The following is a 16,633-nucleotide window of genomic DNA, read 5'->3' on the forward strand; positions in this document are numbered from 1 at the left end:
AAGTTGTGGGAAAATTGACAGACCCATCCCATTCATTAGCACAAACTTTTTATTTATTCATTCATTTTTTTGCTTTTTGGGTCACACCTGGCAATGTAAAGGGGTTACTCCTGGCTCTGCATTCAGGAATCACCCCTGGCAGTGCTCAGGGGACCATACAGGATGTTGGGAATCGAACCCGGGTTGGCCGCGTGCAAGGCAAACACCCAGCACAAACTTTTTAAAGAATAAATTTACAATCTTTACCAAAAAACTAATGAGAATTTGTACTCTGATTTGAATTTCTGTGCATAGGAATATATATTAAATAAATTAAAAATATATAAATAGAAAAGTGCTTCCCCAATTATTTAAACATATGAATGCTTGTTGGAGGATTTATTAAACAAACTAGTAGAAAAAAAAGAAATAGCTACACATCCCATGATGGGAAGAGCTGGACAGATTATTATATGGCCTGAAGGAACATATGGCAAAATATTACGCAGTTATTTTAAATGATGCTATAAAAGTGCACTTATTGGCAATGAAAATTCATCTAAATATATAATGTGAAAATCAGATTATAAACTAGCATAAGTATGAAATTTCATTTAAAAATAAATGCTTGTGACTTTTATATATGCATAGAAATATCTAGGAAGATGGAATCTTGTGTTAATAAGAAATTTCCTAGGGTGGTAGGTTCTCTTTGCTCATTTAGACCTTCTGAAAAGATGCAGCTAATATTTATCACAGAAAAGTTGCCATTAGCTTCTTGCTGTGAACTTGTTGATCTGAGCACTTACTCTCTTCCTGGCTCCTTTGCTCACGTTGACGCTCTGAAAAGACAGAGACAGAAGGTAAATGGCTTGCAGGTCTCCCTGGGAACATCAGACACAGTCTCCTGGGGAAGCCTACCCCCAGATCCCTGCAAAGGACGTGGAAGGTTCCTGTCACAGAACAGTCACTCTGTAGGCCTCTTAGTCCTGTGAGGAGCTGCCCCATCAGGCACGCTGACCTGCACAGACCAACCAGCCAACTGACCGCAGTGCATTTATTTGCAAATAGCTCAACCAATTTTTTTTTTTTTTATGAACATATGAAGCACTCAGCTCTGGGCTAGGCACTAAGGGGATTTTGAGGGTGTTTTCTATCCGTTAAACACGTGCTTGGGACACACGTCAGCTTTCGTGAGCAGGCCCTTGGTTTGGTCCATTGCTCCTCTATCTACAGCACTTCTGACCGTGCTCAGAGAGAGAGAAGAGGTGTTCCAAGGGTTTGTTGAATCAGGGAACAAGCTCTCAAACCCGTGAGTCAGCCTGACCCTGGCGGAAATGTTTTGCTTTTTTGGGCTTTAGCTTCTTCATCAGCAAAATGCACAGGCCTGGCTATGATGGCCTTCATAGGCTAAAATGTTTCCAAGAACAAACATAATCAATTCCCCTTAACAAATTTGCTGAGCTTCCATTTATGCAGGGAGCACTATCCAAGGCCCTGGGATCAACATGAAGGAAGATCAGGTCCCTACCCCAAGTTTCTCAGCGTCCAGGGCCAGATGTGTCTGACCAATGCCCGTAGCCTTTTCACCAACCCCCTCACTCGCCCACTAATACACTCACTCAGCATATGTTCTCTTGAAAGTCTGCTGTGTGGCAACACACACACACACACACACACACACACACACATACACAAACACACAGGAAGCTGCAGGGTTGCCCAGAGACACCTATCCAGCCAGGCATAACACTAGAATGGGTTTTGTCCAGACAGAGTAAATGTTTTTCAGAGGTGCTCTCCAGAGGAAGAAAATGTCATAGGTGAAGGTAAAGGGAAACCGTTACCATCAGAAAGTCAAAAAGTCGCCGCAAACAGAAACTGCGTATGCACACAAAACCAGCAAGCATTTCAGAGAAAGGTGCAAAAAGGTGCAAAAGGGCTCCATGAGGGCGGAACTCTTGGAAGCATCAGGCCAGGGGTAAAGGGGAGGGGAGCGCGGTGCTCTCAAGGCCCCAGAGAAACCTCGGGGTTTGTGTTGGTGGTAGCATGGCACACTGAGTCCTTCTGTTTGTTTTGTTGAGGGGGGGCTACCAGGTCTACTATTGCGCAGGGGCTTCTCCTGGCTCTGTGCTCTCCTGGCTCTGTCACTCCTGGCAGTGACCAGGCGGTGCTGGGGATAAAACCGGAGCCTCCTGCATGCAAGGCAGAAGCTCAGCCCATCTTCTCAGATGGTCCCCGGGCAGAGACCTGCGAGGAGCCGCTCCCACCTCTCTGTGATCTGGGCGGGAAGTCCGCGAACCCTGGTTTTCCAAGTGCAAAGAGAAAGATTTACATGGAGTGGGTCATTCCGGCTCCTTCCTGGCAGGCTTTGATGGCAGTGGCAGGAAAGGGACTCCGGGGATGGGGAGGAAAAAAGCATGTCTCAGCTTGGGCTGGGATTGTGGCTCGTAGGACAGCAGCAGGGTGCAGATTTCTGCCAGGTTGCCACGGTTTCCAGGGGTGGGAACCCCTCTTGGGGGGCTCAGCCGCATGAGCCAGAAAGCTGCTTCCCTTTGAAGAGCCTCTGATCCCTAAGGTAACGGGATGGAAGCGTCACAACGTCCAACAGCTTTCTGGCCCACAACAGAGCCTCGCAGGGCCAATCCCAGCCCAAACTGCCAGCCTTAAATAGAAAACGGGCTCCAGTTACCACTGCCCCCCGTAAATATGTCTGTAAAACATTTATCTGGCAATAAAAGAACTGACAAGGCAATTTGAGTGTAATTGTTTTTGGCAGTTGGAAATATTTCAATTAACACACTATAAAAGCCACACTATAATAAATGCAAAACAGGCCAATGAAATCAGCTACAGCCCCGACTTCCCAACCATGGCAAAGGGAGATTGAATGTCAGGCTGCCACTCTGGGCCCTTGGTCTTCCAGAAGGAGAAGCCTGAGACAGACAAGCTTGAATTCCTGAAAAGCTTTTGATGGTTCCTCCCAGAAGCCGTCAAACCACAGAAGTAAGCACCACCCCCGCTCTTCTGGTCCCCAGAACTCGATCATCTGGCTCCGTGTCTCCATCGCCGCCCACTCCCCCACCCTTCCTGGGCTAGTGCTTTGGGGTGCAGCACCCCCTGAGGCCACTCACATGGCCTGAGCCCAAACTCTTGCTTTCCCATGCTTGCGCCTTCGACCTCACCATTCAGAAATGTCCTTCTCCCCTTTCCCCTCTTCTCCCACGATCACTGCCCACTAGCCTCGGCTAATCTTTTAGGTGAGCCCCGACATGCTGCCTTCTTATGTCCTCCTCCCTCCATTCTCCTCTTCATTCCCCCAAGGCTCTCCCCACCACAGTACTGGCTGTGGGGCAGGAAGGATATCTATATTCAAACACAGTCCTCCCTGCCTTGGCTCTGCAAAAGGAAAGAAACAGACGACAGTAGCCACTGGAGGCAGCTTGGAGATGCCACTATTTTTATTCTGTGGACCAGGAGGGGCCTCTTGGATGCCATTCTGTTAGGTCAGGGAGGATGGCTAGAGAGGGCGGAATGAGACAAGCAAACGAAACCCTCCCGGCCTCCACAGGGCCAGATTCCCGGGATGAACTGGGGATGACAGGTGTGTCCGCCCCAATCCATCTACAGTGGAACACTGTGCAGTTTCTGCTGCTGTCGACTTTAGTATGTGCATCCCGGGCACAGGCAGTGTGTCTCACTCATTTTTGGACCAGTAGCAGAGGGTCACGCGTGGATGGGGCCCACCTGCCTTACAGAGGTCATGGGTAACAGTTGCCTAGTGCTCAGTTCCCAGTTCTCCTGTAGACCTGACATTGCTGAGGGCTCCCTTCCTTCTCCAGACTTCTCTTTGACCTTCATTTCCAATCTCTTTAATTGCTCCTTCTCAATGTCCTCAATCCCTGGGGCAGAAATATAATCTTATATGTTTTGTTTTAGGGTCAGACCCTTTGATGCTCAGGGGTTACTCCTGGCTCTGCATTCAGGAATTACTCCTGGCGGTGCTCAAGGTACCATATGGGGTGCCGGGTATTTAACCCAGGTTGGGTGCATGCAAGACAAGTGCTCTACGCACTACTCTTTTTTTTTTTGGGGGGTTTTTGGGTCACACCCGGCGATGCACAGGGTTACTCCTGGCTCTTCACTCAGGAATTACCCCTGGCGGTGCTTAGGGGACCATATGGGATGCTGGGATTAGAACCGGGGTCGGCCGCGTGCAAGGCAAACGCCCTACCCGCTGTGCTATCGTTCCAGCCCCCGCACTACTCTTTTTGACCCCAAGAATACATTCTTTTTTTTTTTCTTTTTGGGTCACACTCAGCAATGCTCAGGGGTTACTCCTGGCTCTGCACTCAGGAATTACTCCTGGCTTGGAGGACCATATGGGGTGCCAGGGATTGAACCAGGGTCAGCAGCATGCAAGGCAAATGCACTATCCACTGTACTATCACTCCAGCCCCAAGAATACATTCTTGATACCTTTATCTTTTTACTCTACATACTCCCTTTGGGAGGTCTTATCCTCATTCATAGATACCTTCAACTTCTACCTTCTGGTGAAACACAAATCTAGAGCCTAGATTTCCCAGAATTTCATGCTCACACCACTCAAACCCAGTATCTTAAAAATCCACTTTATTGGGATGAAAATGTAGTACAGGGAGGTTCCAGTGCTTGCCTCACACGCGGCGGATGCAATCTGAGCCCCAGCAAAGCCGAGAATCATCCAGAAGCAGGTCAGGTCTCCGGAGCGCCACTTGGGAGCCCCCTCCCCAATACACTTCAGTATGTTCTTTTCCCACCACTACTCCTATTTCCTCAAGTGTTTTCTGTTTCGTCCCAAGGAACCACCATTTAGTTACCCGGGTTGGATATTCACCTGGGTAAGCATTAAAGCTGCCTACCCTCTCCTCATCTTCCCATTAGCATCCTGCTTCAATGTCTAATAATTCTATCTCTTGAATACAGTTCATAAGTATCATCTCCATTTATATTCTTCTTAATTTAGGCCTAACAGCTGGCACCCATTTCTTTCCCCTCAAACAATTATATAACTATCATCATTTTCAGTTATTGAGCAATTTGTAGGCGGGCTGGTCATTTACCAAGTAATTTGTGCATGTGATCTCATTTAATTTTATAACCACTTTATGGATTAGGAGCTATTCCTATTTTACAGATGAGGACACTGAGGCACACAAAGATCAAATGACTGACCCAAAAGTGACCCAGATTAGAACTCTAACCCTTTTTTGAAAAAATTTTAGGCTGGGGCTGGAGTGTTAACACAGCGGGTAGGGCATTTGCCTTGCACGTGGCCGACCCAGGTTCGATTCCCAGCATCCCATATGATCCCCTGAGCATGGCCAGGAGTAATTCCTGAGTGCATGAGCCAGGAGTAATCCCTGTGCATCGCTAACCCTCCCCCCCAAAAAAAATAAAAAATTCTAGGCACCATAATTTACAATACTGTAAATGGTAGGGCTTCATACACAAAATGTCCCAACACCCTTCACCAGAGTATCCACTTCCCTCCACCACTGCCCCAGTGTTGGGGGAAGACCCCAACTACCCCTGATGCCTGTGAGTTTCAAAGGAAAAGTATGGGCACATGTGGGACTCGAGCGTTCAGTTGCTGAGAGCCGCCTCCTTAGACTGGAAGGCAGCGATGGGCGGACAAAGGACCGGGGGAATGGGGAAACAGGGCCCCAGCCCCAGGTTGGTTGGTAGGCAGTTTATTTCTCTCTCCTCCCCAGCGTAGTCTGACCTCTTCCCTTATAGCACAATCGTAGTCGTAGATTTGGTTGTAGTCTCAGTCATCATAGTCCCATTATCCTAGTTTCCTCGTAGACCTCAAAGTCCTCTACCTCTTTGTCCTCATCTAGTCCTTATTTTCATCATAGTCTAGTTCCCTCTTACCCCTTACAGCATAGTTACACAGGAATCATGAAGGGTGGGGATACACATCATCATCATCATCATCATCCCGTTGATCGTTGAATTTCTCGAACGGGCTCAGTAATGTCTCCATTTGTCCTTGCCCTGAGATTTTAAAAGCATCTTTTTAAAAAAAAATTTAATTAGAGAATCACTGTGATGTACAGTTACAAACTTATGAACTTTTGTGTTTGCATTTTACTCATACAGTGATCGTTTACCCATCCCTCCACCAGTGCCCATTCACCTCCACCAATGATCCCAGTATCCCTCTCAACACCCCCACCCCATCCCCCACCACCCTACCCTGCCTCTGTGGCAGGGCATTCCCCTTTGTTCTCTCTCCTTTTGGGTGTTGTAGTTTGCAATAGAGGTATTGAGTGGCCATCATGTTCGGTCTATAGTCTACTTTTACAGAAGCATCTTTTCACTTGTCCTTTCCAATGATGCCGCATTGGAGGCTCTTTCAGGGTCCGGAGAATGAGACCCATCATTGTTACTTGTTTTGGCATATGAATACGCCATGGGGAGTATGCGAGGCTCTCCCACGTGGGCAGGAAACTCAGTAGCTTGCCAGGTTCTCCCAGAGGGGATTTACATAGGTGGGTTAAACATTATCGTAACAACAAACAGAGGTAAAGCCACTCCTTCAGGGGAAGTTCTAGGGAATTATTAAGGACAAAATCTCAAGGACAAAAATCTCATATGAAGATTCAGCACTCTAGATTACTAGGAGGTCCACTCAAGGGCGGGTTCTATCCAGGATGTATTGTTTTATCCTTTCCTCGGCTAGCAATCCATTTAAACAATCAGAGTAAATTTACTTCTTGTAATATTTCTAGTCATGTTTTATGAACATAGTAGGAGACATATTAAGCTTAAAGTTTGGTTCTTCCTGGGGACATCTCACTATATATTCCAGACTATAGTCCTCAGGCCTGGTTAATCTTTCCTAACCCAAGCAGAGTCCTCTGCGGGAAGTAACTGAATATTACTTCTTTTTGGGACATGAGAGTATGTTCCATGACCATGCTCTTAACTTATTATACTTATGGTGCTTAGCTTGTCTCCTTTTGATGCCAGGGTAGCTTATACCTTTCCCTGGGTCCATCCAGTCCCTTTGCAAGGACCCTGCTTTTGGGGTGCTAGGAACTAAAGGCCACTTTAAGTCAAGTAAATATGGATGCCCTGGAGTAAATATTATTTTGGAGTCAATTAACTCCCATGTTATAAAGCATAGCATGAGCTGTCTTCCTGTGTCTATACAAAAAGGACATTGCTAAACCATGCAAGTGACATAGAGGAAAGAGAAAAGCAGTATAAGATTATTGGTGCTTGATGCAACTGGGTGTGCCTCAGGGGCACCGTTGTGGGAGTAACTTAACAAACCTAAGCTCCCTGCGGGAGGAACAAGTAAAATCCAATGTTATCCAACACACCCCCACCATGATATGCTTCCTAGTCAAGATCAGCGCTCAATTTCTGTTGCCTTTGGGTATTTATAATTTGCTTATTATGTTTCTTTATACCCCACATATGAGAGAGCTTGTTCTGGACCCCCAACTCTTGATCACTACCTGTATGTGATCTTCCCAAAACATAAACTTGAGCATGTCACGCTTCTGATTTAAAGAGCTTCTCCTCTTCCCTAAGGTGACTTCCACACTCCCCCTTGTGGCATCCATCGCCTCTCCTTCTCTTTCCTCCCTTACGGGAGGGTGCATATGACCACTGAGCCTATTTGTCACTGAGTGTGTTTTAGGGACAAAAGATCAAAACTTCTGAAGCTGTTTCCTTTCATGAAAATATAATATTTAGAAGACAAAGATGTCTGTGGGCTATGAAGTTCGTTATATCTGGATTTGAGTCTCTGACTCTCCCACCTGGGAGTTTCTGATCCTGTCTATGCAACTCACTGGTCTCTGCTGCCTCTCTGTGTGCTTAGCTTTAAAACAGTACGGCAGGTAGGGCACTTGCCTTGCACACAGTTAACCTGGGCTCAATTCCTGGCATTGCATATGGTCTCCTCAGCCTCACCAGGAGTGATCCCTGAGTACAGAGTGAGGCGTAAGCCCTGAGCACTTTCAGGGGTAGCACTGTAGCACTATAGCACTGTCGTCCTGTTGTTCATCAATGTGCTGGAGTGGGCAACATAACATCTCCATTGTGAGACTTATTGTTACTGTTTTTGGAATATCGAATATGCCACGGGTAACTTGCCAGCCTCTGCCATGCGGGCGGGATACTCTCGGTAGCTTGCCGGGCTCTTTGAGAGGGATGGAGGAATCAAACCTGAGTCGGCTGCATGCAAGTCAAATGCCCCACCCGCTATGCTATCGCTCCAGTTCAGGGGTATTTTTTAATGGAAATCATGCCAATATACTCAGATTGTAACTAATTCAGCTTAGTTACAAGGATTAAGTGAGTCAATACATATCAAGCAGTGTGGTGCCTAGGCTGAGTCTGGGCACTAAGTGATAACCATCACGCATCCCCACTCACAGATCCCGCTCTGCCTTCAGCCATCCAGCGTCGGTGCCGCCCTCTGCCTACAGGAAGCACTTGCCAGAAGGATGACTAGACTTCCGCAGTCCACATCCCACCAAGGCGTTCACTGTGGAAAGATATTGTTCCTGGAAAGAGGGGCTCTTGGAAGCACGTAAACCCACAGACGCTGTATCCTTCTTCCTGGGACCCAAGAGACCTGGTTTACCATTTCAGTTGTCTTAGTCCTTATTTTAAAACTCACTAACAGGTTTCCATTAAGCTAAATTGAAACTGAATACCTCACCAGCTTGCAGTTTCCGTTTCTAAAAGGGTAAAAGCTCTTAGCCCCAAGGGAACAGTAATTCAACAACAAATCTACATGGACTGCGTTTCAAATCCTGAGCCTAATCCCAGTATAAAGCACTCAGAAGGCACTTAATAAGCGTTTAGCGGTGAAATGAATCTCAAAATTTTAAATACTGAATGGAAGGAAATGGGAATATTACACTATTATGAGTAAGAGGATGTAAAATTTTGTTTGCTTGTTTGGGGGAAACTCCAGGCAATGCTCAGGGTTACTCCTGGCTCTGCACTTAGGAATTACTCCTGGTGGTATTCTGGGGACCCTAGGGGATACCAGGGATAGAACCCCTGTTGGCCTCATTCGGGACAAGCACCCTACCCTCTACACTATCGCTCCGGCCTGAGGATGCAAAAATTTAGTAGGGAAATTTAGCAACACCTGGCTAGGCTTAAAATACAGACACCACTCAACTTAACAACTCCATTTCTCTTCCTTTCACTCTTTCCCCCTTTCTTTCCTTCCTTCTTTTCCTTCCCTTCTTCCTTTCTTTCTTTCCCCCTCTTTCTCTCTTTCTTTCTCTTTGTTTTTAGGAGTCATCTGGCAGTACTCAGGGCTTATTCCTGGCTCTGTGCTCACAGATCACTCCTGGCCATGCTCAGGGAAGCATGTGTGGCGATGAAAATCAAGCCCAGGTTGGCCACATGCTAGGCAAGCACCTGACCTGCTATACTATCTCTCTTACCCCAACAACTCCATTTTCTTGAATTTCTCCAACAGAAATACTCACACATGTACAGAAGATGCATGTTCAACACTGCTCACTGCAGCCGCACTGTTTATAATATCTTTAAAATGGAAAAAAACAAATCGATAGAGGCCTACTAAATAAATCACTATGTAGCCATTCAACAGAATATTAAGCATATATATTATTGTGAACGCTCTCTAAAATATATTGTTAAATGAAGATGTGAGTTACAGGAATAGATGACCGATCTGGTTACTTTAAGAATATGAGTATGTGTATTTGCATAGACACACAACACTTCTAGAAGAGTATACAGAATCTATTGGCACTGGTTGTTAGGGACCGTGACTGGTGAATTATGGAAGGGAACAATGCTGTTCATCTTGTTCTCATTGTCATGGTTTTAATATTTTTAATGTGACTGTGCATTGCTTTTATAATTTAAAATGCTAATCAAGAATTTTTAAATATCAGTCCCATACAGTAGAAGAGGTTTTTCTTTCCCACTAATGCGTTGTTAGCACAGCTCTAAGACTACAAGAAAAAAGGAGATTTAAGGGAAGGCTACTGTCTCCCTGGAAGCCGAAGAGGGCAGAAGCCATGTCACGGGGACCCTTCCTTGATAGAACTACAGAAGGAAAGGTAGGATAGTGTTTTAAAACAGGCATAGGGGTCGGAAATATAGAACAGTAGGGAAACCCCTGCATGCAGCAGACCCCAGTTCAATCCTTGGCACCACATATTGTTCCCTGAGCACTGCCAGGGGTCATTTCAGAGCACAGAGCCAGGAATAGCTTTTGAGCACAGAGGGATGTAATGTTTATTTATTCATTTACATTTGATTTGGGGGCCATATCCAGTGATGCTCAGGGATTACTCCTGGATCTGCACTCAGGAATCATTCCAGGTGGTATTCAGGGGACCAGATAGGATGACAGGGATCAGACTCAGATCAGCCACATGCAAGGCAAATGCCCTACTCACTGTACTATCTCTCTGGTTCCTGCAAATGTTTATATTTTTATTTTTATTTATTTATTTATTTATTTTTTAAAAACACACTCACTTTATTTATTTTTTGCTTTTTGGTTCACACCCGGCAATGCATAGGAGTTACTCCTGACTCTGCACTCAAGAATTACTCTTGGCGGTGCTCAGGGGACCATATGGGATGCTGGGATTTGAACCTGGGTCAGCCACGTGCAAGGCAAACGCCCTACCCGCTGTGCTATTGCTCCAGCCCCATGTTTATAATTTTAAAGGTAAAATGTTTCAACATGTCCACCATGGTCTTTTGCACACTTCTCCTATATAACCTTATTTTTTCTTTAACATCAAATCTATTCATTTTAATTTTACTTTTTTTGTTTGGGGGTGTTTAGGATTACTCCTAGTTCTGTGCTCTGGGGTTATTCCCAGAAGTGCTCAGGGGGGGCCGGAGCGATAGCACAGTGGGTAGGGCGTTTGCCTTGCACGTGGCCGACCCAGGTTCGATCCCTGGCATCCCATATGGTCCCCCAAGCACCGCCAGGAGTAATTCCTGAGTGCAAAGCCAGGAGTAACCCCTGAGCATTGCTGGGTGTGACCCAAAAAGCAAAAAAAAAAAAAAAAAACAAACAAACAAAAAAAAAAAACCAGAAGTGCTCAGGGGACCATGCAAAGTCGGGGATCAAACCTGCCTGCAAAGCTTTAGTCAGCCCATTGAATATCTTTCTGGCCTTGTTTGGAAACGTTGAGAGTTTGTTTTTATTGGACATTGTCTGTATCCTTGCTTTGCTTCTTTATATCCCACATATGATATTATGTGGTATTTGTTTTTCTTCCTTGAGTTACTTCACTTAGCAAGACCTCCTCTGGTTCCACCCATACTGTAGCAAAAAGCAAATTTTTTTCTTTGGGGATCTTTGTACAATATGTACCTATAATCTGTCACTGGCCACTTGGGTTGTTTGCATTGATTTTTTTTTATTAATTGTGGGGCCACTCCTATTGCTGCTTAGGTCCATATTCTGCCAGGAATCAAACTTCATACAATCATGGACTGGGATGCACCACTTGGGTCACATCCTTGATCTCCATTCATTAATTTTTGCCCCTCCCCCAATGTGGGGTTCTGGTATTGGGGAGAAAACTCCCTTTGTATGATACATTATTCTTTTCTATATTGATATAACAGAAATGTTACTATTTTGCTAGGGTTTTTTTTTTCTGCTGTTTTGAAGTCCACGAGGGATATTAGCCTATCATATTCTTTTCTTATAAAGATCTGGCTTGGTATTGGATTATGTTGGCCATCATAAATTGAGTTGAGATTTGTTATCTCTGAAATATTTTGTGAAATATTGAGGTTATTTATTTCTCATATGTTTGATATATTTCATCAGTAAAATCATTTGGGTCTCTAGTTTCTTTGTGTGAAAGTTTAAAATTACGAATTAAATTCCTTCACCTAGGTATTGTGACTTCATAGTTTCCACTTCTTCTTGTGTCCCCTAAGATAAATTGTGCTTGTCAAGAAATTACACCATCTAAGCTGTTGAATTTACTGTCATAAAGTTAATACTCCTTAATTATCCTTTTTAATGTGTATAAGATCTGTAATAATAACTCATTTTTTATTTCTGCCATAGACTATAATGTTTCCTTTTTATCTTGATGAGCCCTACTAGGCTTTATCAATTCTATTGATCTATACAGAGAACAAACTTCTGGCTTTAATTTTCTTTATCCTTTTTTTCCTCATTATTGTGTGAAACAATTAAATAAACATAAATCAATACAATTAATGGGATTGATGGAATAAATCTGTTATTGAGAGTTTAAATTGCTTCTCTTCCCCCACCCTCTTCTCTTAATTGCTGTTTTTGTTGTCATGATGATGGGGGTGGAGGATTGCACACAAGCCTGGCAGTGGTACTCCCACAGTTAGTTGTGGTGTTTGCTGGGGGTTGCACTTCTTTCACTATAACTGTGGAGCTTGCACAACGCTCTAGTCAGTCGGGCTCACACATTCTGGTTGCAGTACTTGCTGGCGCGTTGCTGAGGTGTTCAGGTATAATCAGAGGGATCCTACTTCCTGGCTGGGATGTTCACACATGTTTCAGTGTAACGTGAACCAGAGCAGACATCCCTTGGTTGAGGAGATTCTCCTACTTGACTATACTGCATCTGGAAATAGCGTGAGGCCCTGGGCATAACAGACTGCAGAGCTATCAGGTGCAAACAGCAGAATTGTCAGGATTGCCCTTGGCGTCGGCAGTGGCACCAGGGAGGACCTTGCAAGCAAGGAGGGCATTCTAAGCTACTGAGCTATTCCCCTGTGCCTTTCCTATTTTCTTTTTGCCATTGTTTTTGTGTCACACCCCACAACACTTGGTGGCTCCTCCTGGTACAGTGCTTAGAGGTTGCTTTTGGTGGTGCTCAGGGGATCATATGGTGCCTGGGATTAAACCCAGGGCTTCCACATGCAAAGCATGTGCTTCAGATCTTTGGGCTATCTCTACACTTCCTTTTCTATTTTCTCAAGGTGGAAAATTAGAATATTTACTTCTAACCTTCCTTCTTCTCTAACACAGAGATATTGTTTGTTTTGGGGTTGGGTGCCACACCCAGCTGTGCTCAGGGCTTAATCCTGACTTTGTGTTTAGAAATCATCCCTGGCAGGACAGGGGGAGGACTGTATGTGGTACCAGGGATCAAACCCAGATCGGCTATATGCAAGGCAAGTGCTTTACCTACTGTGATATCTCTCCAGCCCCTAAAATAGGCTATTCTATTTATTTTTAAAATTTTATTATACACCATGATTTACCAAGTTGTTCATAATAGAGTTTTTTTCAGGCGTTAAATGTTCCAACACCAATCCCACCACCAGTGTGACCTTCCCGTCATCAATTTCCCGTTTCTCACCCACCACTCCTGTCTGACCCTTGCAGGCACAATCAAGTTTATTTCATATTGTTCATTATAACACAAAGGCAAATGGAACTATCAAATCTTATATCAGTAAGAGTCAATTTGTGATAATGTGTTATCTCACAATGATATTAGTAAAGCCATTGTCTGAGGATCTACTATGCTGGTTATTGCTAGTTGAGCCTTCTGTGTTATTGTTTAGGCTCACTGAGCTTGGCGGTCTTCTATACAACTTTCCAATAAGATCTGCTGTGATCCTTCTGGGTTGGCAGTGCTATGAAATTTTAAGGTATTGAGTGGTACCAGGGCCATAGCAACTTGGTGGGTTGGCAGTTTGATGAGGTTCAACTGTGCAGCTGAGCCGTCTCTATGTGGGAGGGTGTTGGGTATGGCTGTGGGCTGCTGGGCCTTCAGGCAGGAAGGGGAATTTGCCCACCCCCATTCCGAGAAGGCCCCAGAGTTTTCAGCTAGGACCAGTCAACCTGGAAATATTCGACAATATCATGATCTTATGGAGATATGTCGCTTAGCAGTTCCTCTGTAGACAAGATGGCAGGTGTAGCTAAAACAGGCATTCCACAGCCACAGTGGCAGGGTGGGGTGGGGGGGAGATGGGATTGGGGAGGGTGGGAGGGACACTGGGTTTACGGGTGGTGGAGAACGGGCACTGGTGAAGGGATGGGTTCCAAACTTTGTATGAGGGAAGTATAAGCACAAAAGTGTATAAATCTGTAACTGTACCCTCACGGTGATTCTCTAATTAAAAATAAATAAATTAAAAAAAAATAAATAAAACAGGCATTCCACAAAGCACAGCCTTGCTCATTAGGGGCTGTACCTTAGGTTTCAGTGCCTGCCCACTCAGTCACCATGCCCCCTGAGGTTTGCACTTCCTTGGTTTGCACACTGGCCTGCCACAGGTTGCACTCCTAGTTGAGGCACACCAGTTGTGGTCAAGCTACTTGCCGGGGGTCACGGTTATGCTCATGTGTGAGCTCTCCCAGGCGTGGTGCTTGCATGTCTTCTTAACTGCAGTGTTTTCCAAGGGTCACACCCCTCTTTGTGGTGCTTACACACACGCAGCTGCAGAGCAGAAACTGCAGATAGCAGAGCTTCCCAGGTTCTCATCAGCATATGTGGGGACATGGGGGATCTGGACTCGTGATTATACAAATGCAAGGCAGGCACTCTAAGCCGTGGTGTTATTCCTCTGGGCTCCATCCACTAAGCACAAATTCAGAGCAGCTCATAATTTGTGATGTTATTTTCATTGCTATTCAATTAAAACTATTTTCTAATCTCCTGCGTGCTTTTTTCTGACCCAAGGGCTTCTTAGAAGTATGTTCTTTAATTTCTATTTGGGGGTTTTAAAGATATTGTAATTTGTTTTAATTCCACATTGGCCAAACTATTAATAGTGTGCTGATTCCTTTTGTCATGATGGATGTTAAAATTGAATTTAATTGAAGCCTAAGATTTTAATATTTTGAAATATTTGAGATGTATTAATGTCCTATTTTATGTCCTATGTACTGAATATATGGTGACTATGCTATAGTTGTTAAATATAATTTTCATTCTTGGGTTTAGTATTCTGCAGATGTTAACTAGATCAAGTTGATTAGCAGACCTCTATTTTTCTGTTGCGGAGAAAGGAGCATTAAAATCATTGCGTACCCAAGAATAGTAGAGATAAGCACCAGGAGGTTTGCTCCACAGCTTGGAAGCCAGCCTCACACACTGGGGGAAAAGGCAGTTCAGATAGAGAAGGGACCACCAAGTAAAGGGTGCTTGGAGGGCCCGCTCGGGATGGCAGATACATTCTGAAAATAGAATATAGACCAAACACGATGGCCATTCAATATCTCTATTGCAAACCACAACACCCAAAATGAGAGAGAGAGCTAAAGGGAATGCCCTGCCACAGAGGCAGGGTAGGGGTGGTGGTAGGGATACTGGGAACATTGGTGGTGGAAATGGGCACTGGTGGAGGGATGGGTACTGAGCATTGTATGACTGAAATGCAAGCGTGAAAGTTTGTAAGTCTGGAACTGTACCTCACGGTGATTCACTAATAAAAATTTTAAAAAATCACTAAGGAATTACTCCCCATGGTGCACAGAGACCATTTGATATGCTGGATATTGAATCTAGGTGGGTCGTGTGCCAGGCAACTGCTCTAATCACTGTACTATCTCTTTATTTCTCCCCCCTTCACACACACACCCCATTTTTTATTTTTGCTTTTTTGGTCACACCCAGCGATGCACAAGGGTTACTCCTCAGGAATTACTCCTGGCGGTGCTCAGGGGACCATATGGGATGCTTGGACTTGAACCCAGGTCGGCTGCGTACAAGGCAAACGCCCTATCCGCTGTGCTATTGCTCCAGTCTCATATTTTTAAGCTTTGTATGTTTGGGCACTTAAATTGCATCTCTTGTAGGCAGCATATGATTGAGTCTCACTTTTGTTTTCCTAACATGATAAGCTCTGCATTTTAACTGGAAGCATTGGTATGGCCTTTTCATTTGCTCTTTGTCTCTAAGTTTTTCCATCTTTATATGTTCCTCAGTTAATCCTTTTTTTTTCTGCTTAGCCCCCTGTCCATCAAGACAATATTTTCTTTGATTTCTTGAAATCAACTGCTTTAAAGTCATTACTACTAATTTCAATATTTATTTGGGTTATTCACTGGTACCATCGTGTTCTCCTGTACCCTTTCCCACAGAGCCATGATCAAGAAATTGTCCCTAGGCAAAGAGCAAGGATAAACATGTGACTCATCCGGGGTGTTTTCCTTTCCTTAGAAATCACTGTCTGAAGCAATGCCTAATACTGGAGGCTTCTAAACTGTACTCAGGATTGTAGTTTACTCTCTCTGTGTGTGTGTGTGTGTGTGTGTGTGTGTTGGAGGGAGTGTTGCAGGGGCAGTCTGTAAACAATTGCTCAATATTAATTGCTGCCAGATAAAAGTGTGATGCATTTTAGGGGCCAGAGCAATAGTATAGTGGATAGGGCACCCCATATGGTCTCCTGAGTGCAGAAGTGGAAGAACTCTTCAGCATCTCTGGGTGTGGCCCCCTATTTTTTTAAACTGTGATTCATTTTAAAATTCACTGCAGAAATATACTAATAAAGAAAAAGTGTAGGGGCTGGAGCAATAGCACAGTGGGTAGGGTGTTTGCCTTGCATGCGACCAACCCGGGTTCGATTCCCAGCATCCCATATGGTCCCCCGAGCACCGCCAGGGGTAATTCCTGAG

The 16,633-nt window shown here is 44.7% G+C and overlaps 1 protein-coding gene across 4 annotated transcripts in view; it reads right to left on the reverse strand.

Annotated features, from left to right (window-relative positions):
* The window catches only part of DNAI1 (dynein axonemal intermediate chain 1), a 76,526-nt gene that overhangs the window by 48,754 nt on the left and 11,139 nt on the right, over positions 1-16,633 (reverse strand). For all 4 annotated transcript variants that reach the window (XM_055124003.1, XM_055124004.1, XM_055124006.1 and 1 more), the window contains exon 2: positions 789-821. In XM_055124003.1, the coding sequence (XP_054979978.1) occupies positions 789-821 (33 nt within the window). The remainder of the gene's footprint in view (positions 1-788; positions 822-16,633) is intronic.

The sequence above is a fragment of the Sorex araneus genome, chromosome 1, assembly GCF_027595985.1.
Source record: "Sorex araneus isolate mSorAra2 chromosome 1, mSorAra2.pri, whole genome shotgun sequence".
NCBI classification, from domain to species: domain Eukaryota; kingdom Metazoa; phylum Chordata; class Mammalia; order Eulipotyphla; family Soricidae; genus Sorex; species Sorex araneus.